Genomic DNA, 24,878 nt, shown 5'->3' with positions numbered 1-24,878 from the left:
ACCAGTAGTTTTTTTTTTTTTTTTTTTTTACATGCTGCTATATTAATTAGGACTGAATTTGATCCTGTTACCTGGAAGTGGAAGATTCCGGTGTAGCCTTTTTGAAAACTCTGGTTCTCTGGAACAACTCGAGCCAAGATGTTCTGGTCCAACGTGAGCGATGCAATGGCCGCCAGGAGCCAGCAGTCCCCTGTATAGTGTGGATATAGTAGTTACTGTATTAGGACCTGCAGCCAGCTCCACACTACCAGACAGGACCACAAAACAGGACATCCTAACTTTTTCTCTTAGGGTCATGTACTAGGCCCCCTGAAACCATATAGTCGGTGATCGAAAGCAGTATGTGACATTACTGTGTGCATAGATACTGTGGTGGATTTTAGTCTTATTGACTTAAAGAATAACTGTACCCAAACAGTGACATGAAGCCAAGAGCAAGAAGACATTTCTTAAAAACCTTAAAGGGGTCGTAAAGAATTAGAAAAGTTTGGATGTATTTATCACAAGGCACATAAGGGCTCATGCCTAGGGTGTCTGGAAGGGGAGGGGGAGCCTTTACAGAGACATTAAGTGTTGCTGCAGGATTGAATGGCCGCAGTAGGGAGTGGAGAAGGGGCAAGCCTTTGCAGACAACTGTTATCCACACAGTAGGATATCTGAGCGGGATTGCTGCATGGCTGCTAGGGTCAATAGCTCTGTAATGCAGTGAGATGCTCCTGAATTTCATGCCAGCATTCAGAGGTCTCCGCCCTGCAAGCTGTTCAGCAGCAGTACCATTAATCAGCACACCACTGTCTGCATGCTGTTAAAATCCATGGCTGCTACAAAAAGGTCCCGAGGAAAAGTTCATGAGCACTGTAGAATGCTGCTCACTCTATGGGTACCACCACACAGCGCGGTCATGTCACGGTTGCAATGTCAGTGTAGTACTGACAATATAATATACTATATTGCATAAGCAGTACAGTGTATTATGGAAGTGATCAGAAGATCGCCTGTCAAAGTCACCTGTGGGACTAATAAGTGTAAAATAAAGAAAGTTTTATTTTAAAAAAATCTCCAACTTAAAATATATATATATATACTGTGGAAATTAGCTGTACAAATGGTAGGCAGTCGGCAGGATTGGATGCAACATAAGGGTTTTATTGGAAAAAACACAACTCAAATTTGGTCCAACAGGATGGCTTGGCTTCAGCCCATCAAAGTTCAGTCACATAAAGCACTTATCTTCAGCCCTCATGTGTCATATAACAGTTCAATTGTTAAACAGGCAAAATACAGGAGTCCCCTTTGTGCAGAATCTTGTCTTTTCCGTCTCAGGAACACTGTGGAGAGGAATGCTCCTAAGTCCTCTGCAGACCAACACCAAACACATACTGACAGTGTGTCTTTTAAATTAGCTTCCAGCTTGGTGAGGTGGTAACACAGGAGATGGAGTATGGGAGTGACCTTCCCACCCAAACTCTTCAGTCACTCCTAAATCCCGGACCCAAATTCCAGCTACCACAAACTCAGCAATCTAACATCACTGGTTGCCATTTACCTCCGGGATTTACATCACTGAGAGCAGCAGCCTCAGTGACACATACTTGCCATCAATAACCTTACCCTTTAGATGCTTACATAACCCCCCCCCCCCCCCCCCCCCCCCCCTCTGCCCAAGGCCAGGGGACTGGGCACTTGACCCTGATAGACAGTAAATCCTTGACAAGGCATCAGCATTAACATGAAGCTTCCCTGCCCTGTGCTCTACCACAAAATTAAAGTCCTGCAACTCCAGGAACCACCGTGTTACCCTTGCATTGTTTCCTTTATTTCGGCACATCCATTTTAAAGGGGCATGGTCAGATACCAAGTGGAACTTCCTACCTGCCAAATAGTACCTCAAAGCCACGAGGGCCCACTTTATTGCCAAACACTCCCTCTCCACTATTGAGTAGTTTCTCTCACAGGAGGTGAGTTTTCTACTCAAATATATGATGGGGTGTTCTTCCCCATTTACCTCTTGTGACATTACTGCCCCTAAACCAACCTCTGAGGCATCGGTCTGGACAATAAACTCTTTTGAGAAGTCTGGTGCGATCAGCACAGGCTGACTGCATAGGGCTTTTTTAAGGTCCTGAAACGCCTTTTCTGTCTCTTGAGACCACTGGACCATTACTGACTTTCTCCCTTTCGTGAGGTCTGTTAATGGTGCTGCAATGGAGGCAAAGTTCGGGACAAATCTGTGGTAATAGCCAACAATCCCCAAGAACGCCTTCACCTGTTTTTTTGTCCGAGGCTGTGGCCACTTCTGAATTGCCTCCACTTTGTTTACCTGTGGTCTTATTGTGCCCTTACCTACAATATACCCCAGATAGCGAGCCTCCTCTAACCCAATAGCGCACTTCTCCGGGTTAGCAGTAAAGCCAGCTTTCCTGAGGGAATCCAGTACGGCCTGTACCTTACCTAGATGGGATTCCCAGTCCGTGCTAAAGACCACGATATCGTCTAAGTATGCTGCTGCGTACCTTTTATGGGGGCCCAAGACCCTGTCCATCGCTCTCTGGAAAGTGGCGGGTGCCCCTTGTAACCCAAAGGGCATCCTGGTATATTGAAAGAGCCCGTCTGGGGTGGAGAAGGCAGTCTTTTCCTTTGCCTCCTCTGATAGGGGAATCTGCCTGTACCCCTTGGTGAGGTCAAGTGTGGTAATATACCTAGCTGGTCCCAACCTTTCAATTAATTCATCCACACGGGGCATAGGATAGGAATCGCATTTAGAGACTTCATTTAGACGGCGGAAGTCATTGCAGAACCGCCAGGTCCCATTTGGCTTAGGCACTAATACAATGGGGCTGGACCACCCGCTTTTGGATTCCTCAATAACCTGCAGAGCTAACATACGCTTTACCTCCTCAGAGACCGCTTGTCTCCGAGCCTCAGGGATTCTGTATGGTTTAATGTTTGTCGTTACCTCGGGGTCAGTGACTATATCATGCTGAATGACATCTGTAGTGCCTGGCAGGTCCGTAAAAATATCCCTGTTCTGCTGTAGAAACTCCTTGGTTTCTTGTTTTTGGGGTTTGGACAGGGTGTCACCTATTGCAACCTTTTCAATATCTGTGCGACAATCCATTTGGGGTTTTGTGGCCGCTACCAGGGACTCTCTATCCTTCCAAGGTTTGATTAAATTGACGTGATAGAGTTGGATGGGCTTTCTTTTCCCAGGCTGATGTATTTTATAATTGACTTCTCCAACCCTTTCTACTACTTCAAAAGGACCCTGCCACTTGGCCAGAAATTTGCTTTCTACCGTGGGAACCAGCACTAGTACCCTGTCCCCAGGGTTGAACTGCCTCACCCGGGCCGCTCTATTGTACACCCTGCTCTGGGACTCTTGGGCCTTCTGCATGTGTTCCCTCACGATAGGCATAATACTGCTGATGCGATCTTGCATTTGGGCCACGTGTTCTATCACACTTCTGTAAGGGGTAGCCTCACTCTCCCAAGTCTCCTTGGCAATATCCAGCAATCCCCTGGGATGTCTCCCATATAATAACTCAAATGGAGAGAAGCCAGTGGAGGACTGGGGGACCTCTCGGATGGAGAACATGAGATATGGCAACAGACAATCCCAGTCCCTCCCATCCTTTTCTACCACCCTTCTCAACATCCCCTTTAAGGTTTTATTGAACCTCTCTACGAGGCCATCTGTTTGGGGATGATATACAGAGGTTCTTAGCTGCTTAATTTTCAGCAGGTTGCAAAGCTCCTTCATAACTTTTGACATGAAAGGTGTACCCTGGTCAGTCAGTATTTCTTTTGGTAGGCCAGTTCTGGAAAATATATGAACCAACTCCCGAGCAATGCACTTGGAGGAGGTATTCCGCAACGGAATGGCTTCAGGATACCTGGTGGCATAGTCCAGCACTACCAAAATATACTGGTGGCCTCGGGCAGACCTAACTAACGGCCCCACCAAATCCATAGCTTTTCTGTCAAATGGAATCTCAATTATTGGCAGGGGAACCAAGGGGCTCCGAAAGTGACTCACAGGAGCCGTTACTTGGCAGGTAGGGCAGGACCGACAAAACCTTTCAACCTCTTGGTAACAACCTGGCCAATAGAACCTTTGCAGGATTCTTTCCTTTGTTTTGTCAGTCCCCAGATGACCCCCAAGTAAATGGGTGTGGGCCATATCAAGGACCATCCTTCTATAAGGTATGGGTACCACCAATTGCTCCACAATTTCATTACGCATCTTAGTAACACGATACAGTAAGTTATCACTGACAGCAAAATGAGGAAACCTTTGATCAGCATTAGGCTCCTGAGGTACCTCATTCAGTACAGTTACATTTTCCCATGCATGTTTCAGGGTGGAGTCTCGTAACTGAGCAGTCCCAAAGTTCTCCCGTGACACTTCCAAGTCTGGTACATTCTGCTCAGGGTTAGACTCCTCACCCTCATCCCCAGCCAATACTTCAAGGGGAAAACTGTCTGATACCTCATTGGTCACCCCTACAGCATCTGTTTGGGCTTCTTCCCCTAAAGGAATTGGGCTGAAAGAAGGTGAACATGCAACAGGCGTATCATTACAGTGGGAATGAGACCAGAGTTCCCAGAACAACGGAAAATCACGTCCCACAATCAATGGATGTAATAAGTCTGGTACCACACCCACTTCATGGGTCACTGTCCCGCAGCCAGTCCCTACAGTCACTTTGGCCAGCGGATAATGCTTAGTGTCCCCATGGATACAAACCACCCCCACCCGCCTTTCAGGGATGACCAGGTCATGGGGTACGGCAGCACACAAGAGGGTGACCAGGCTACCCGAGTCCAAAAGGGCCACAACACTAACCCCGTTTACCTGGAGTTGATGCTCCTGGGGACCTGGTTCCTGCAGGGGTGTAGCACTGCAAACAGGACGAGCAAACATGGAGAGGCGGCGGGTGGCACCACACTCCATTGGCTCCTCCCCCTGGGAACAGTGTGCTGCAATATGCCCCGGTTGCTGACACTTCCAACAACGGACCTCAGGTCGGCCTTCGAGTGGGGCTTCAGAACGGGAGGGTACCTTTCTTGGAATGAAAAACCTCTTTCCCCGGGGTGAGCCACCCAGGCTTTGTCTGTTGGCTCGGTCCTCCTGCTCAGAGGTAGAAATGGCTGTGGAGGTTGCTCTCTGTCGACGACCACCAGAGGATCCCACGAACTGCTGTGGTTTACCTTCAGGCCTCAGACAGGTCTCGGTAGTCGTAAACCGCTCCACAAGTGAAACCAATTGATCCAGGGTTTTGGGGTCTCCCTGAGCAACCCAGCGATGAATGTCCCAAGGAAGTCCACTCACATAGCGGTCGAGCACGATTCGTTCGACCATGTCTGCTGTACTCAGTGTCTCGGGTTGTAGCCACTTGCGCACAAGGTGTAACAAATCAAACATTTGAGAGCGGGGCGTTTTTTTCTCTTCAAACCGCCATTCATGGACTCTGCGAGCGCGCACAGATAAGGTGACTCCCAGCCTGGCCATGATTTCTGCTTTAAGGATATCATAGTCTTTGGCCTGTTCTGCTGTTAAATCAAAATATGCTTTTTGCGGCTCTCCAGTCAAATAAGGCGCCAGAACCTCAGTCCATTCAGCCACAGGGAGTTTCTCCCTTTCCACAATCCTTTCAAACACCGCCAGATAGGCCTCTATGTCGTCATCTGGGGTCATTTTTTGCAAGGCGCGGTGCACTGCTTTTTTTTCATTCACAGTCCCAGCTAATTCCTCTATATTCCTTGGCTGAGCTGACACACTCTCTCTCTCAGGACTGTGATCTGTTCCAGCAACAGACGGTTGGTTTCCTGCTGGGCAGCACTGACCTGCACAAACTGCTTAACCAGCTCATCCATGGCAGGAGTCTCACTGGGCAACAATGTAGCAGCCTTTATCCAAGACATAAGCCGGTTACAGAGTAAAAAAAAATTATGCAGCCGTTACCCTTAGCAACCACTTGCCCGCATCCTCCACCATATGTGGAGATTAGCTGTACAAATGGTAGGCAGTCGGCAGGGTTGGATGCAACATAAGGGTTTTATTGGAAAAAACACAACTCAAATTTGGTCCAACAGGATGGCTTGGCTTCAGCCCATCAAAGTTCAGTCACATAAAGCACTTATCTTCAGCCCTCATGTGTCATATAACAGTTCAATTGTTAAACAGGCAAAATACAGGAGTCCCCTTTGTGCAGAGTCTTGTCTTTTCCGTCTCAGGAACACTGTGGAGAGGAATGCTCCTAAGTCCTCTGCAGACCAACACCAAACACATACTGACAGTGTGTCTTTTAAATTAGCTTCCAGCTTGGTGAGGTGGTAACACAGGAGATGGAGTATGGGAGTGACCTTCCCACCCAAACTCTTCAGTCACTCCTAAATCCCGGACCCAAATTCCAGCTACCACAAACTCAGCAATCTAACATCACTGGTTGCCATTTACCTCCGGGATTTACATCACTGAGAGCAGCAGCCTCAGTGACACATACTTGCCATCAATAACCTTACCCTTTAGATGCTTACAATACCTTTTTCAATTGAAAAATAAAAAGCTTTTCAATGGAACAAATTGCAACAATAAAATCCCATTCACAAACATTTTCTTAAAAAAAAACTATACATATTTGGTATTTCTGTAATTGTACTAAACCAGAGAATAAAGATATTGTGTTATTAATGTCGCAAAGTGAATGTCACAAAATTTACAACGTAAAAAGTAATGATATTGATGTTTTTCCCATCCACCCCAAAAAGGGTTAATAATAAAAGTTAACTAGTAAGTTATGTGTACTCCAAAATAGTGCCATTAAAAACTACTACTACAAGCCCTCATATGGCTACATTGACAGAAAAATAAATTCAGTTGATTGGACATGACTTGGAAAAACACAGCCCTGTCTGTATAAGATCTCACAGCCGACTGCATATCAAAGCAAATACCAAGCCAAGAGGAGGAAAGAACTGTCTGTAGAGCCCAGAGACAGGATTGTGTGGAGGAACAGATCTGGATCAGTCTTTTGGTCAGTGATTGTGAGCCAAAACCAGTCATGAAGCCTACACATAGATCAGGTATAAGGTAAAGATCTGCACCTGTTCTGTGTTTAGAGCCACAACTGGTTTGGGCTCAAAATCACTGATGGAAATCGCTGACCAAAACACTAACATGTGAATGAGGATTAACAAGGGGGAAAGGGGCCTTAGTAAGACAGGTGACCAAGAACTCAATGGTCAATCTGACTGAGCTCCAAAGATCCTGTGTTGTGAAGGGACAAACTTCCAGAAGGTCAACCATCGTGCATAACTCCACCAATCTGGGCTTTATGGCAGGGTGGCCAGAAAGAAACCCCTCCTAGTAAAAGACACATGAAAATTTGCAAAAAAAGAAAAAGCACCTAAAAGACTGCCAGAATGTGAGAAACAAGATGCTCTGGTCTGATAAAACCAAGATTTAACTTTTTGGACTCAATTAAAAGCATAATGTTTGGGGGAAACCAGGCCCTGCTCATCACCTGCCCAATACCATCTATACAGTAAAGCATGGTGGTGGTAGCATCATGTTGGGAGACTGGTCAGGGTTGAGGGAAACCTAAATGGAGAAAGATACAGAGATATTCTTAATTAAAACCTAATCCAGAGTGTTCTGGACCTCAGACTGTCTTGTTGGAAGGTGAGCCTTCAACCCAATGACCCTAAGCACATAGCCAAGACAACACAGGAGAGCCTTAGGGACATCTGTGAATGTCCTTGAGTGGCCCAGCCAGATCCCTGACTTGAACCCAATGGAACATCTCTGGAGAGACCTGAATATGGCTGTCCACCGACGGCCCCCATCCAACCTGACAGAGCTTCAGATCTTTAGAGAAGAATGGCAGAAAGTCCCCAAATCTAAGTGAGCAAACCTCATGGCATCATCCTCAAGAAGACTGGAGGCTGGAATCGCTGCCAAAGGGGCTTCAACTAAGTCTTGAGTAAAGGGGCTGAATATGTATGTCAATGTGAGATTTTAGTTTTCCTTTTCAGCAAATTAGCAAAAATTTCTAACATTCTGTTCTCACTTTCTCATTATGGGGTATTGAATGCAGAATGATGGGAAAACTTTATCTTTTTTTTATTTTAGCAGAAAGCTACAACACAATAAAATGTAAAAAAAAAGTGAAAAGGTCTATTTTTCTAAACACACTGTATATGGCAGGGTTAGTCAACCTCCGACGCTCCAGCTGTTGTGAAACTACAACGCCTAGCATGCATACCTCCTCTACTCTTCTCAAAACTCTCATAGAAATTAATGGAGCATGCTCGGAATTGTCGTTTTACAACCGTTGGAGTCCCGAAGGTTGCTGACCCCTGATATATAGTGTGTAAATGCAGGGGTAGGGGTTGGAGTGTGATATTTGTCCAGTATGTAAATGTATGGGTGCGTGATCTCGTGATCTCTGTGTGTATATACATATGTCTGAGTAAATCTGCATCTACATACATATGTGTGTGTAAGTAAATGTATGTGTATGTATATGGGAGGAAGGAGAAGGCCTTGAAGGCAGCGACGTTATGCGGGACGGAACAGTTCTCCAGGGAAAGGACAGAGAAAAAAAGGACGGATATGCAAAAAGCAAGTCAGGAGTACTCTGATTTTCTCATGGACAAAGCTCAGCAAAGACTCTTTTTCAGGGGGCAAAAACAATTCTGTGAATCGGGCCGACCAGAAAAACTCCTGGCTAAGGTGATATCTAACTAAGACTCAAAAAAACAAATACGTAGCATCCGGACATCAGAGGGTACCATTTTTGCAAATCAGGAAAAAATAAAGGGAGCCTTTATAAAAACACTTTTCGGAAATATATAAAACTAGTAATAATAGTACGGATGATGAGATGGAGGCCTATTTGAACTCCCGGCTCTTACTGAAGTACATAAGATCTTCCTTGATAAAGAATTTTCCCTTCAGGAGCTAGAGGCTGCATTGAAGGCTTGTTCTGGAAACTCCTCTCCCGCCTCAGATGGCCTCCCCTATGAGACCTATTGTAAATATGGTGATGTAATACTCCCAAATTTACTGAAGGTAATTGATAACTCCCTGGAGGAGGGTATTCTACCTGAGACAATGGGCGAGGCGGTTATTGTATTAATATTTAAAAAAGGAAAGGATCCACTAGATATGGAGTCCTACAGACCGATATCGCTCCTGAACACCGATGTTAAGCTTCTGGCAAAAATGCTGGCTATTAGGCTCTCTAAAGTTATACCTTCGATTATACATTCTGATCAAAACGGGTTAATTCCTAACAAAGGTACCCATCATAATCTCCATCGTCTTTTTGGAAATATACAATCCTCTGGGGGGGATTTCCGATCCATCCTGTCTTTGGATGCCTCTAAGGCGTTCGACAGGGTGGAGTGAAAATTCCTTTGGAAGGTCTTAGAAAGGATGGGATTCTGACTTAGATTTATTAGTATGGTTAGGCTTGTGTATAGCTCCCCTACTGCGAGACTGAATGTTAACAGTAACTTGTCTCCTAGTTTTTTGTTGTCTAGAGGCACTCGCCAAGGATGTCCTCTTTCACCCCTATTGTTTGACATTTATATTGAGTCTTTAGCACTCAGTATTAGACAAGATACAATTATTGAGGGCTTTGGAGTATCGGGACCAGGGGATCGGATCTCCCTATATGCGGATGATGTATTATTCTATATGAATAAAACCAACACTACTCTCCCAAGAGTTATCCATCTAGTTAACTCTTTTGGGGATATCTCTGGTCTAGATATTAATTGGGCAAAAACCACCCTTATGTTATTAGATATTTTTGAGTATTTGAGTGAGGTCCCTCCTACAATGTTAACCTTGGTTGAAACAGTAGAATATCTTGGCATGACGATATCACCTAGGATTGAGGATTATATTCAGCTTAATTTTATACCATTGATAAGCAAGTTGAGATAAAAAATTGCTCTATGGTCGCGACTATTCTTAACTAGAGCTGACAGAGCTTCCTTAATTAAGATGGTGATCTTGCCCCAACCTCTTTATATTTTCAAGAACTCCCCAGTTTGGATCGAGGATGAGTTCTTTAAACTCCTTGAGAGGATGATAAATGATCTGCTTTGGGAAAGAAATCGAGTGAAGTTAAAATTAGAACCATTGGAACAGGGAGGATTGAATCTTCCATATTTCAAGGGTTATTTCATAGCTGGGCAGTTGTTGTTATTTTGTCATTGGGAGGAATGTCCTCTGTGTAAAGCCTTGGTAAACCAATCTCCCCTTAATAATATGTTTACATTACTGGAATCTGGGCGATTGATTAATGTCAAAAAAGAGTATAGAGTAACTGGGAAACTATTTTCCAGAGCTTGGACAACTATCAAAGGATGGATGGGGATAAAGGGTTCTCTTCAGTGTACCCCTCTTTGGCACAATTTTTTTCTACAGGAGATTGATAAACTATTTGGTGACAGACATTGGCAAAAAAGTAATATTATCTATCTTTCACAAGTGGTAAAGCATGGAGAGGTACTCCCTCTCTCGAGTCTGGTACCACTGGGGAATCTAGGTAACCTAAGTTGGTTTTATTATTTTCAGTTACGTTCAGCCCTGTTAAGGGTTAAACAGGCTTCACTTTCAGAGATAGACACTTCTTCACCTTTGAATGTTATCTTGGGAACTTCTGATTATAAGGGTAAGATTTCCCAACTATACAAATGATTAATTAAGACACTGTTTCTTAATGTTGTTTCACCGGGTCAGAGGGCATGGGAAAATGACTGTCCGGTGGTCATATCACTGGGGTGGGGAAACATATTCACGTATTTAAAATTAGTTTCGCACAATTTTAATCACATAATGATTAATATTATACATAGAGTCTATATCATGCCGATTTGGCTTAATAAATGTGGTTTACGAGAATCCTCGAACTGCCCTCGGTGTGGATCACAGGGGGCAGATTTCCTTCACATCTGGTCGTGTCCAGATTTAAAACTATACTTGGACTCAATCCATAACTTTATCACCTGAAAATTTTAGATAGCAACCCTGTTGATCCCCGAGTGTTGGATACTGAATGATTTCTCTAACATAACTTGTCTTAAGTACCAAAAGATTCTCTTGGTTAAAATTATGTTTTTAGCCAGACTCCTAATTACTAGAGTCTGGCTTTCTCAGAATACTCCAAGACTTAATGACTGTATACATCTAGTAAATAAGGTTAAGAGATATGAGAACATTTTGTTTACCCAGAGGAATTCTAAGGAAAAATGGTCCAAGATATGGCGAGAATGGAAGTGGTAGGCTTCCTCTTGTGATACTTTCCCCTTTTCCCTTACACTTTCTACCCATTTCTTATTCTTATTACTTTATAAAGAGAATGAGACGCATTGCGGGGCCCGGGAGGCTGGGTTTGGTTGATCGGGGTGGGCATGTGGAGAAAAGTACAATCTAATGCTCTTATTAATTATATAATAGTTTCATATGCTTCAAATAAATAAAAAATAAATGTATGTGTACTGTGAGTGACATTTTTTAATACTATACTTGACAACTGCAGCCAAATTTCCAGGAGACTCATGGAAAAAGAGAGAGATCTCTGGGGCTTTTAGAAAAGCTGGTAAATCTCCCAGGTGAGCGCCACATCCTCTCCCATTACCTGCACTCCTCATCACTTTTGGCTGTCACTATAGACAATGCCCTGGACTGGCTGTGCCACAAGGTAGCACCTGGACAGCAAGAGGTGAGTATCTGCACATGTGGTCTGGGGTATGTGATTGTATTAAGGGGTAGTCTGCTCTAGGGTCTGTAATACGGGGGAGTCTGGTCTTGGGTCTGTAGTAAGGAGGAGTCTAGTCTAGGGTCTGTAGTAAGGAAGGGTCTGGTCTAGGGTCTGTAGTAAGGAGGAGTCTAGTCTAGGTTCTGTAGTAAGAAGGGTCTTATTTAGGGTCTGTAGTAAGGAGGAGTCTAGTCTAGGGTTTGTAGTAAGAAGGAGTCTAGTCAAGGGTCTTTAGTAAGGAGGGGTCTGGTCTAGGGTTTGTAGTAAGGAGGAGTCTAGGGTCTGTAGTAAGGAGGAGTCTAGTCTAGGGTCTTTAGTAAGGAGGGGTCTTATCTAGGTTCTGTAGTAAGGAGGGGTATGGTCTAGGGCAGTGGTGGCGAACCTATGGCACGGGTGCCAGAGGCGGCGGCACTCAGAGCGTACCAATATGCCTTAGACTTTTCCTGCCATTCATCAGCGCAGGGCGCACTATGAATGGCACAGGCAGCGCATTGAATGTAGGCAGGTTATTATAGATAAATTACATGGAAGACATACTATATTGGTATTCATTGCCATTGTAGTGTTGGCACTTTGCGATAAATAAGTGGGTGGTAGGGTTGCAGTTTGGGCACTTGGTCTCTAAAAGGTTCACCATCACTGGTCTAGGGTCTGTAGTAAGGAGGGGTCTTATCTAGGGTCTGTAGTAAGGAGGAGTCTAGTCTAGGGTCTGTAGTAAGGAGGAGTCTAGTCTAGGGTCTGTAGTAAGGAGGGGTCCGGTCTAGGGTCTGTAGTAAGGAGGAGTCTAGGGTCTGTAGTAAGGAGGGGTCTGATCTACGGTCTGTAGTAAGGAGGAGTCTAGTCTAGGGTCTGTAGTAAGGAGGGATCTAATCCAGGGTCTGTAGTAAGGAGGGGTCTGGTCTAGGGTCTGTGGTAAAGAGAGGTCTGATCTAGGGTCTGTAGCAAGTAGGGATGTGGTCTAGGGTCTGTAGTAAGGAGGAGTCTCGTCCCTGGTCTGTAGTAAGGAGGAGTCTAATCTAGGGTCTTTAGTAAGGATGGGTCTGGTCTCGGGTCTATAGTTAGGAGGAGTCTAGTCTAGGGTCTGTAGTAAGGAGGGGTCTGGTCTAGGGTCTGTAGTAAGGAGGGGACTGATCTAGTGTCTGTTGTAAGGAGGAGTCTAATCTAGGGTATGTAGTAAGGAGGAGTATGGTCTCGGGTCTAACGTAAGGAGGAGTCTACTCTAGGGTCTGTAGTAAGGAGTGTCTGGTCTATGGTCTGTAGTAAGGAGCGGTCTGATCTAGGGTCTGTAGTAAGGAGGGGTCTGGTCAAGGGTATGTAGTAAGGAGGAGTCTAGTCTCGGGTATGTAGTAAGGAGGGGTCTGGTCTAAGGTCTGTAGTAAGGACGTGTCTGGTCTCGGGTCTGTAGTAAGCAGGAGTCTAGTCTAGGGTCTGTAGTAAAGAGGGGTTGGGTCTAGGGTCTGTAGTAAAGAGGGGTTGGGTCTAGGGTCTGTAGTAAGGAGGGGTCTGATCTAGGGTCTGTAGTAAGGAGGGGTCTGTATTAAGGAGGGGTCTGGGCTAGGGTATATTGTAAGGAAAAGTCAAGTCTAGTGTCTGTAGTAAGGAGAGTTCTGGTCTAGAGTCAGTAGTAAGAAGGGGTCTGGTCTAGGGTTTTTAGTAAGGAGGGGTCTGGTCTAGGGTCCTTCACTACAGAATAGTGGTATGCAACTTGTGGTACGAGCTGTGAAATTCCAACTCCCAGCACTCTTAGGCAGCAGTTGTATGACCATAGGTTCCACACCTCCACTCTACAGTATACAACAGAATGTAAGTGAACTTCAACTGAGTTAATCCACAAGTGCAGTCGCTCTCCTGTATGATGTGTGCTCAGGTACAACTGACGTGCGTATTCATACTTGGTGCCTAGGGCAGCACCACCTATAAATAGAGACCTGAATGGGGCTAAATCGTAGGGCCACCCACAATCAGTAAATAGGTGTACCGCTGTATTGGGACGAAAGCAGACATATTTTTTTTATCTTGCACAACCCATGTAAGTATGTGATGGAGCAGTCTCTTCTTCAGAAATGAAAGGACCATAGTTTAATCAGAGCTATAAAGAATGGAAATTACCATTTTTCTTAGTTTTTAAATGTCAGTTTTATATCTGAGTCCTTTTTTAGTCCAGCGTTCTGTGAGGATTTATTTCTTTGTTTATCATTATAGAGGTCAGTGCTTTAAAAGGCCCCGGAATACTGTCTATCTGCAGCCACCACTAGGGGGAGCTCAGGAGCTTACGGCACACTGATATATAAAGCCACCACTAGAAGTAGCTCAGGGAATTACTGCATACAGGTATATACAGACACCACTAGGGGGACCTCAGGAGCTTACTGCATAGATATATACAGTGACCACTAGAGGGAGTTCAGGAGATTACTGCATACAGATATATACAGTGACCACTAGAGGGAGCTCAAGAGCTTACTTCATACAGATATAGAAAGCCACCACTAGAAGTAGCTCAGGGAATTACTGCATACAGATATATACAGACACCACTAGGGGGACCTCAGGAGCTTACTGCATAGATATATACAGTGACCACTAGAGGGAGTTCAAGAGATTACTGCATACAGATATATACAACAACCACTGGAGGATCTCAGGAGATTACTCCATACAGATATATACAGCCACTACCAGGGGGAGCTCAGGAGATAACTATATATATATTATATATATATATATATATATATATATATATATATATATATATATATATATATATACACACACACACACAGCGATCACTAGAGGGAGCACGGGAGCTTACTGCATGCAGATATATAACAGCGACCACTAGAGGGAGTTCAGGAGATTACTGCATACAGATATATTGTCACTACTAGAGCCTGGAGGAGTTCTCACTGCTCTGTTTCTCCGCCCCTGTGATGAGGTTTTTACTTTCTGTTTCCTTCCTCCCAGCTGTTCCTCCTGCGTTTGATTTCCCTGCCTTTAAATCACCCCTCCTCCTCTTGTAGGGTGTGGATTATATTTCTCATTTGAGTTGTAGCTCTTGCTTGAGTATCTTCACTTGTAAGCTATCCTTTCACTGGACCTGTGTTCTGCTGCAGCAAGTACTCCGGATATTGCCTGCTGTCTTTGGATCCGTCTTCTCTGCTGCTGCAGCTCCTTCAGCTAAGTGTGCAGACATTGTAGTGTATCTGTTTATTTTCTGACTGGATCTGAGGCGACCACGGTTCCCTCCATATACTGAGCAGGGCACCGGTGGCCGTGCCCCTTCCACTATTGTAGGGGTTACAGTGGTCATCAGTCTTAGGTACGTGGGCATGCCTCGTTCCACCATTTGGATCCGGGCATGTGCTTTAGCAGCATAGGGAGAGCTTTGAGGGTCTGACAGGGGTCACCCTTTATCCTCCCTAGTTTGGGTCCGGTCAGTAGCTCGATTTACTGTGTATGCTCTTGTTGCTCACATACAGCCATGACATATATACAGCGACCACTAGAGGGAGCTCAAGAGCTAACTGCATACAGATATAGACAGCCACCACTAGAGGGAGTTCAGGAGATTACTGCATACAGATATATACAGCCACAACTAGAGGAACCTCAGGAGATTACTACATACTAATATATACAGCCATCACTAGGGGAGCTCATGAGCTTACTGCATACTGTGTTATTATGGAGTTCAGTGTTTATAGGGGTTGTCCAAGACATAGATATTGATGGCTTATCTTTAGGACAGGTCACCAATATCAGATTAGTGGGGGTCTGACTCCCAACACCCCCACAAATCCGCTGTTTGAAGAGACCACGGCCTCTTTCTAGGTCAGTGACGTCAGGTTCATTGGTCACATGACCTAGGTGCAGCTCAGTCCCATTCAAGTAAATGGGCCTGTGCTGCAATGCCAAGAACAGCCACTATACAACTTACAGCGCTGTGCTTGTAAGACTGTGAGGAGGCCGCGATGCTCACCCAAGCGACGCAGTCTCTTCGAACAGCTGATCAGCGGGGGTGCCGAGAGACGGACCTCCACCAATCACAAATTGATTACCCATCCTAAGGAGAGGCCATCAATGTACAAATCTCAGACCACCCCTTTTAATAGCGTGTAGTCAGCTCCTTAGCTCCCCCTAGTGACTGCAGGCAGACTGAACAGGGATTTGGAACTCTGGCAAAAAAGATATATAGAAAATCATCAGCAGAGAATTTTGTACTTATTTAAATTTATTGATTCACTGAAAAGATCGGTTATGTCTATCAGGATTCTAAACTATTCACTATATGTAGGATAGAGCTCAAACTAAGATAAAATAACCTTTTTCTCATTAAGGCCTCTTGCACACAAACGTATTTTCATTCCGTTTCCGTTCAGGTTTTTTTTTAGGACCGTATACGAAACCATTCATTTAAAAAAAAAATAAGGAACTCAGTGTGCATTCTGTTTCCGTATTTCTGTTCCGCAAACAAATAGAACATGTCCTATTATTGTCCGCATTATAGACAAGGATAGTACTGTTCTATCAGGAGACAGATGTTCTGTTCCGCAAAATACGGAATGCACACGGGTGTCATCCGTATTTTTTGCGGATCCGTTTTTTGCAGACCGCAAAATACATACGGTCGTCTGCAAGAGGCCTAAGTGTGGGTTGATACTAGCGGTGCCTGTGGTTCAGACTGATGTGAGGGTAGGGTGATTATGGCGCACTTCTGTAGCGTGTACCACTATGATCCGCTGAGCTGACTTAGTGCGCACTTAGATCAATATAGAATTGCAAGACACAGTGTTCGCCTACGTGTCTGGCACACTGATAAAGGGTCCTGCAATTGGAATCCACTGAGCTAAACAAACATTGGTAGCTGCACGCCGCGGATGTTGTGCTGCACTAATGCCGGGGGCTACTTGCTGCCGCAAGCACAACGTCCGCGGCATGCAGCTACCAATGTTTGTTTGTTTGTTACTTTGTTTAAACCGACTTAACCACATACGCCGTTACTCCTGATGAACAGCTGGGAGCATCCAGCAGGGAAACGCGTCGAGGAAGACGCTGGCCAGTTACATATGTAGCCAGGGGCGTACATAGAAATCATTGGGCCCCATAGCAAGAATCTGAATTCTAACTCAGCCCACTACTCACCCTTGGCATATCCCACCACCTGCCCTGGCTCCTCCCCTGCCACACCCCTATTTATGGCTCAAGGAAGATAGTGAAGAAAAATGAAAACATAAAAACAAGCCAAAAAAAAAACTACGGTATCCTAATTAACTACAAAGAAAAAAATAAGGGGTTGGGTCAGCACAACCTGCTGCAGGTGCAGATCACTATGGCGAAATACATATACAAACGGAAAATGCAAATGTGATCGCACACTACATCCAGCACTCTGCCCTCCATGCTGGATGAGACATTGGTTTATATTTTGGCCAAAGCATAGTAAGCCACTCACCGCGTCAAGGCTGTCTCATGAGTGGTCCCTAACTCTTGTTCCTACCTGTTCATGGGCCATGACAGCCACATAAAATCCAGGGAATGCAGGTCAGCATGCAAGCCAAGTACACTTTGCTTGTAACCCCGTCCGGTGCCATTACAGCTTTCATCGGATCCAGGGATGCAAGTACCAACATGCATGCTGAACCTACCATATACTTCTCCTGGAGCCAGATGGCTAATGGTAGGTTCTATACAAGCAGACTCAGTTTTATACTGACTTTAAAACCAGCCTCAAGGACAGATTAACTGGTCAGGTGTGCAATGACTCCAAGGAGATCGCCACGCCTCCAATATATACTACAAAGAAAAAAATAAGGGGTTGGGTCAGCACAACCTGCTGCAGGTGCAGATCACTATGGCGAAATACATATACAAACGGAAAATGCAAATGTGATCGCACACTGCATCCAGCACTCTGCCCTCCATGCTGGATGAGACATTGGTTTATATTTTGGCCAAAGCATAGTAAGCCACTCACCGCGTCAAGGCTGTCTCATGAGTGGTCCCTAACTCTTGTTCCTACCTGTTCATGGGCCATGACAGCCACATAAAATCCAGGGAATGCAGGTCAGCATGCAAGCCAAGTACACTTTGCTTGTAACCCCGTCCGGTGCCATTACAGCTTTCATCGGATCCAGGGATGCAAGTACCAACATGCATGCTGAACCTACCATATACTTCTCCTGGAGCCAGATGGCTAATGGTAGGTTCTATACAAGCAGACTCAGTTTTATACTGACTTTAAAACCAGCCTCAAGGACAGATTAACTGGTCAGGTGTGCAATGACTCCAAGGAGATCGCCACGCCTCCAATATATACTACAAAGAAAAAAATAAGGGGTTGGGTCAGCACAACCTGCTGCAGGTGCAGATCACTATGGCGAAATACATATACAAACGGAAAATGCAAATGTGATCGCACACTACATCCAGCACTCTGCCCTCCATGCTGGATGAGACATTGGTTTATATTTTGGCCAAAGCATAGTAAGCCACTCACCGCGTCAAGGCTGTCTCATGAGTGGTCCCTAACTCTTGTTCCTACCTGTTCATGGGCCATGACAGCCACATAAAATCCAGGGAATGCAGGTCAGCATGCAAGCCAAGTACACTTTGCTTGTAACCCCGTCCGGTGCCATTACAGCTTTCATCGGATCCAGGGATGCAAGTACCAACATGCATGCTGAACCTACCATATACTTCTCCTGGAGCCAGATGGCTAATGGTAGGTTCTATACAAGCAGACTCAGTTTTATACTGACTTTAAAACCAGCCTCAAGGACAGATTAAAACTGAGTCTGCTTGTATAGAACCTACCATTAGCCATCTGGCTCCAGGAGAAGTATATGGTAGGTTCAGCATGCATGTTGGTACTTGCATCCCTGGATCCGATGAAAGCTGTAATGGCACCGGACGGGGTTACAAGCAAAGTGTACTTGGCTTGCATGCTGACCTGCATTCCCTGGATTTTATGTGGCTGTCATGGCCCATGAACAGGTAGGAACAAGAGTTAGGGACCACTCATGAGACAGCCTTGACGCGGTGAGTGGCTTACTATGCTTTGGCCAAAATATAAACCAATGTCTCATCCAGCATGGAGGGCAGAGTGCTGGATGTAGTGTGCGATCACATTTGCATTTTCCGTTGGTATCCTAATTAAAGCAATGTCCAACCAGCGGTCCTTCATCTATGGCAACTACAAGACAGGACAAGCTGGAGGCCGAAGTTTGGACATCCCTGACTTAAAGAAGTTCAAGTATACCTAGGGTGACCACGTGTCCCGGATCGCCCGGGACAGTCCCGCATTTGGAGAGTCTGTCCCGGGTCCCGGTCACCCTCATTCCAGGACAATGCTGTGTCCCGGAATGACCTGAGCCGCCGACCGCTGCTGTTGTGACAGTCAGGGCCGGCGCTTCCATAGAGGCAAGGGGCCGGAGATGAGCGCTTCCATTGTGGAGGCGCTCATCTCCAGTCATCTGTATCGCCATCCTCAGGACAGTGATACAGATGGCTGTGCAGCAGGGGAGGGAGAGGCGTGTCCCTTCCCCTTCCTCTGATAGGCACTAGGCCGGCAGCCTATCAGAGGCCGGCGCAGGCGTCGCGATGACATCATCGGGCCGCCTGAGCCCTGAGCCATACAGCGCGGGACACAGGCCGGAAGAGGCCTGCATCACATCGCTGCCAAGGAGGTAAGTATAAGTGTTTTTTTTCTTGTTGTTGTCAATACTGGTGGCTACTGGCACATGATGGGGGGGCCTATGGCTACTGGGACATCATGGGGGGGCCTATGGCTACTGGCCCATTATAGGGGGGCCTATGGCTACTGGCACATGTTGATGGGGGGGCTCAGGCTACTGGCACATGATAGGGGGGCTATGGCTACTGGCACATGATAAGGGGGGCTCTGGCTACTGGCACATTATAGGGGGGGCCCTATGGCTACTGGCACATGATAGGGGGGCCTATGGCTACTGGCACATGTTGATGGGGGGCTCAGGCTACTGGCACATGATAGGGGGCCTATGGCTACTGGCACATGATAGGGGGGCCTATGGCTACTGGCACATGTTGATGGGGCGGCTCAGGCTACTGGCACATGATAAGGGGGCCTATGGCTACTGGCACATGATAGGGGGGCCTATGGCTACTGGCACATGTTGATGGGGGGGCTCAGGCTACTGGCACATGATAGGGGGGGCTCTGGCTACTGGCACATGATATAGGGGGGGCTCTGGCTACTGGCACATGATATAGGGGGGGCTCTGGCTACTGGCACATGATATAGGGTGGGCTCTGGCTACTGGCACATGATATAGGGGGGCTCTGGCTACTGGCACATGATATAGGGGGGGCTCTGGCTACTGGCACATGATATAGGGTGGGCTCTGGCTACTGGCACATGATATAGGGTGGGCTCTGGCTACTGGCACATGATATAGGGTGGGCTCTGGCTACTGGCACATGATATAGGGGGGGGGCTCTGGCTACTGGCACATGATATAGGGGGGGCTCTGGCTACTGGCACATGATGGTGGGAGGGGGCTCTGGCTACTGGCACATTATTGGGGGACATCTATGGGGGCACTTAATACTGGCACATTGGGGGCACTTATTACTGGCACATTATTGGTGGGCACTATAGGAGCATCTACTGAGGCCACCATGAACGGTTATTTTATATGGGGGTTCTGTATAGGGGCATTTTATACTGGGACACATTATGGTGGGTACTATGGGGAATGTGGGAGAGGAGTACTATGGGGTCATCTACGGGGGCACTGAGAAGGGGTATTTTATACTTACAAATTATGGGGGACACTGAGGGCATCTACTGGGGCACTATATATGAGGCATTTTATACTGGTACATTATGGGGGGCACTAGGAGGGAGGGGGGAGAGGAGCACTCATTTATTTCTTTGTTTATCATTATAGAGGTCAGTGCTTTAAAAGGCCCCGGAATACTGTCTGTCTATCTGCAGCCACCACTAGGGGGAGCTCAGGAGCTTACGGCACACTGATATATAAAGCCACCACTAGAAGTAGCTCAGGGAATTACTGCATACAGATATATACAGACACCACTAGGGGGACCTCAGGAGCTTACTGCATAGATATATACAGTGACCACTAGAGGGAGTTCAGGAGATTACTGCATACAGGTATATACAGCCACCACTAGAGGATCTCAGGAGATTACTGCATACAAATATACATGTATATAGCCACCACTAGAGGGATATCAGGAGCTTACTTCATACAAATATATACAACAACCACTGGAGGATCTCAGGAGATTGCTGCATGCAGATATACAGTATACAGCCACCACTAGGAAGAGCTCAGGAGATTATTACATACAGAAATATACAGCCACTACCAGGGGGAGCTCAGGAGATAACTATATATATATATATATATATATATATATATGCTATATATATATATATATATATATATATATATATATATACACACACACACACACACACACACACACACACACACACAGCGATCACTAGAGGGAGCACGGGAGCTTACTGCATACAGATATATACAGCGACCACTACATAGAAACATAGAAACATAGAATGTGTCGGCAGATAAGAACCATTTGGCCCATCTAGTCTGCCCAATACACTGAATACTATGGATAGCCCCCGGCCCTATCTTATATGAAGGATGGCCTTATGCCTATCCCATGCATGCTTAAACCCCTTCACTGTATTTGCAGCTACCACTTCTGCAGGAAGGCTATTCCATGCATCCACTACTCTCTCAGTAAAGTAATACTTCCTTATATTACTTTTAAACCTTTGCCCCTCTAATTTAAAACTGTGTCCTCTTGTGGTAGTTCCACAAGCTCTCCTCCTTTACCGAGTTGATTCCCTTTATGTATTTAGCAGTTTCTATCATATCCCCTCTGTCTGGTCTTTCTTCCAAGCTATACATATTAAGGTCCTTTAACCTTTCCTGGTAAGTTTTATCCTGCAATCCATGTACTAGTTTAGTAGCTCTTCTCTGAACTCTCTCTAGAGTATCTATATCCTTCTGGAGATATGGCCTCCAGTACTGCGCACAATACTCCAAGTGAGGTCTCACCAGTGTTCTGTACAGCGGCATGAGCACTTCACTCTTTCTACTGCTTATACCTCTCCCTATACATCCAAGCATTCTGCTGGCATTTCGTGCTGCTCTATTACATTGTCTTCCCACCTTTAAGTCTTCTGAAATAATTACTCCTAAATCCCTTTCCTCAGATACTGAGGTCAGGACTGTGTCAAATATTCTATATTCTGCCCTTGGGTTTTTACGCCCCAGGTGCATTATCTTGCACTTATCCACATTAAATTTCAGTTGCCAGAGTTCTGACCATTCTTCTAGTTTTCCTAAATCCTTTTCCATTTGGCGTTTCCCTCCAGGAACATCAACCCTGTTACATATCTTTGTGTCATCAGCAAAAAGACAAACCTTACCAGCGAGGCCTTTTGCAATATCACTTATGAAGATATTAAACAAAATCGGTCCCAGTACAGATCCCTGTGGAACCCCACTGGTAACATTACCTTGTTTTGAATGTTCTCCATTGACTGCCACCCTCTGTTGTCTGTCACTCAGGAGATTACTGCATACAGATATATACAGCCACCACTAGAGGGAGCTCAGGAGATTACTGCATACAGATATATGCAGCCACCACTAGGGGGAGTTCATGAGCTTACTGCATACTGTGTTATTATGGAGTTCAGTGTTTAGAGGGGTTGTCCAAGACATAGATATTGATGGCTTATTTTTAGGACAGGTCACCAATATCAGATTAGTGGGGGTCTGACTCCCAACACCCCCACAAATCCGCTGTTTGAAGAGACCACGGCCTCTTTCTAGGTCAGTGACGTCAGGTTCATTGGTCACATGACCTAGGTGCAGCTCAGTCCCATTCAAGTAAATGGGCCTGTGCTGCAATGCCAAGAACAGCCACTATACAATGTACGGCGCTGTGCTTGTAAGACTGTGAGGAGGCCGCGATACTCACCCAAGCGACGCAGTCTCTTCGAACAGCTGATCAGCGGGGGTGCCGAGAGACGGACCTCCACCAATCACAATTTGATTACCCATCCTAAGGAGAGGCCATCAATGTACAAATCTCAGACCACCCCTTTTAATAGCGTGTAGTCAGCTCCTTAGCTCCCCCTAGTGACTGCAGGCAGACTGAACAGGGATTTGGAACTCTGGCAAAAAAGATATATAGAAAATCATCAGCAGAGAATTTTGTACTTATTTAAATTTATTGATTCACTGAAAAGATCGGTTATGTCTATCAGGATTCTAAACTATTCACTATATGTAGGATAGAGCTCAAACTAAGATAAAATAACCTTTTTCTTATTAAGGCCTCTTGCACACAAACGTATTTTCATTCCGTTTCCGTTCAGGTTTTTTTTGCGGACCGTATACGAAACCATTCATTTAAAAAAAAACTAAGGTACTCCGTGTGCATTCTGTTTCCGTATTTCTGTTCCGCAAACAAATAGAACATTACGGACAAGGATAGTACTGTTCAATCAGGAGACAGATGTTCTGTTCCGCAAAATACGGAATGCACACGGATGTCATCTGTATTTTTTGCGGATCCGTTTTTTGCAGACCACAAAATACATACGGTCGTCTGCAAGAGGCCTAAGTGTGGGTTGATACTAGCGGTGCCTGTGGTTCAGACTGATGTGAGGGTAGGGATATTATGGCGCACTTCTGTAGCGTGTACCACTATGATCCGCTGAGCTGACTTAGTGCGCACTTAGATCAATATAGACACAGTGTTCGCCTACGTGTCTGGCACACTGATAAAGTGTTCTGCAATTAGGATCCACTGAGCTAAAGTAATGCTCAGCTAGATCAATAGTAACATGGTGTTGCCCTATATATCATTTCTCTGTAAGTAGCCCTCACTAAAACTGGCTACATATGTAACTGGCTTCCTGACCAGCGTCTTCCTCGACGCGTTTCCCTGCTGGATGCTCCCAGCTGTTCATCAGGAGTAACGGCGTATGTGGTTAAGTCGGTTTAAACAAAGTAACAAACAAACAAACATTGGTAGCTGCACGCCGCGGATGTTGTGCTTGCGGCAGCAAGTAGCCCTCGGCATTAGTGCAGCACAACATCCGTGGCGTGCAGCTACCAATGTTTGTTTGTTTGTTACTTTGTTTAAACCGACTTAACCACATACGCCGTTACTCCTGATGAACAGCTGGGAGCATCCAGCAGGGAAACGCGTCGAGGAAGACGCTGGTCAGGAAGCCAGTTACATATGTAGCCAGTTTTAGTGAGGGCTACTTACAGAGAGATGATATATAGGGCAACACCATGTTACTATTGATCTAGCTGAGCATTACTTTAGCTCAGTGGATCCTAATTGCAGAACACTTTATCAGTGTGCCAGACACGTAGGCGAACACTGTGTCTATATTGATCTAAGTGCGCACTAAGTCAGCTCAGCGGATCATAGTGGTACACGCTACAGAAGTGCGCCATAATATCCCTACCCTCACATCAGTCTGAACCACAGGCACCGCTAGTATCAACCCACACTTAGGCCTCTTGCAGACGACCGTATGTATTTTGCGGTCTGCAAAAAACGGATCCGCAAAAAATACGGATGACCTCCGTGTGCATTCCGTATTTTGCGGAACAGAACATCTGGCCCCTAATAGAACAGTACTATCCTTGTCCATAATGCGGACAATAATAGGACATGTTCTATTTTTTGGCGGAACAGAAATACGGAAACGGAATGCACACGGAGTTCCTTAGTTTTTTTTTAAATGAATGGTTCTGTATACGGTCCGCAAAAAAAAGCGAAACGGAATGAAAATACGTTTGTGTGCAAGAGGCCTTAATGAGAAAAAGGTGTGCTGAAGAGTTGAAGCACGGAGTGTGGCTCATTATTATACATGATTACAGGCAGATAGCCATTTATTCCGATTTTAACGTGAATAGAAATAAAGTTTTGTTAATTTATCTTAGTTTGAGCTCTATCCTACATATAGTGAATAGTTTAGAATCCTGATAGACATAACCGATCTTTTCAGTGAATCAATAAATTTAAATA

The 24,878-nt window shown here is 45.4% G+C and overlaps 1 protein-coding gene across 1 annotated transcript in view; it reads right to left on the bottom strand.

Moving 5' to 3' along the window:
* LOC120999595 (calpain-8-like) overlaps positions 1-24,878 on the bottom strand; it is a 79,553-nt gene that overhangs the window by 42,506 nt on the left and 12,169 nt on the right. The window contains exon 3 of the mRNA XM_040430552.1: positions 72-190. Coding sequence (XP_040286486.1) covers positions 72-190 — 119 coding nt within the window. The remainder of the gene's footprint in view (positions 1-71; positions 191-24,878) is intronic.

Source organism: Bufo bufo, chromosome 4 (assembly GCF_905171765.1).
Source record: "Bufo bufo chromosome 4, aBufBuf1.1, whole genome shotgun sequence".
In the NCBI taxonomy this organism is placed as follows: Eukaryota; Metazoa; Chordata; class Amphibia; order Anura; family Bufonidae; genus Bufo; species Bufo bufo.
This window is presented reverse-complemented; position numbering and strand designations above follow the sequence as displayed.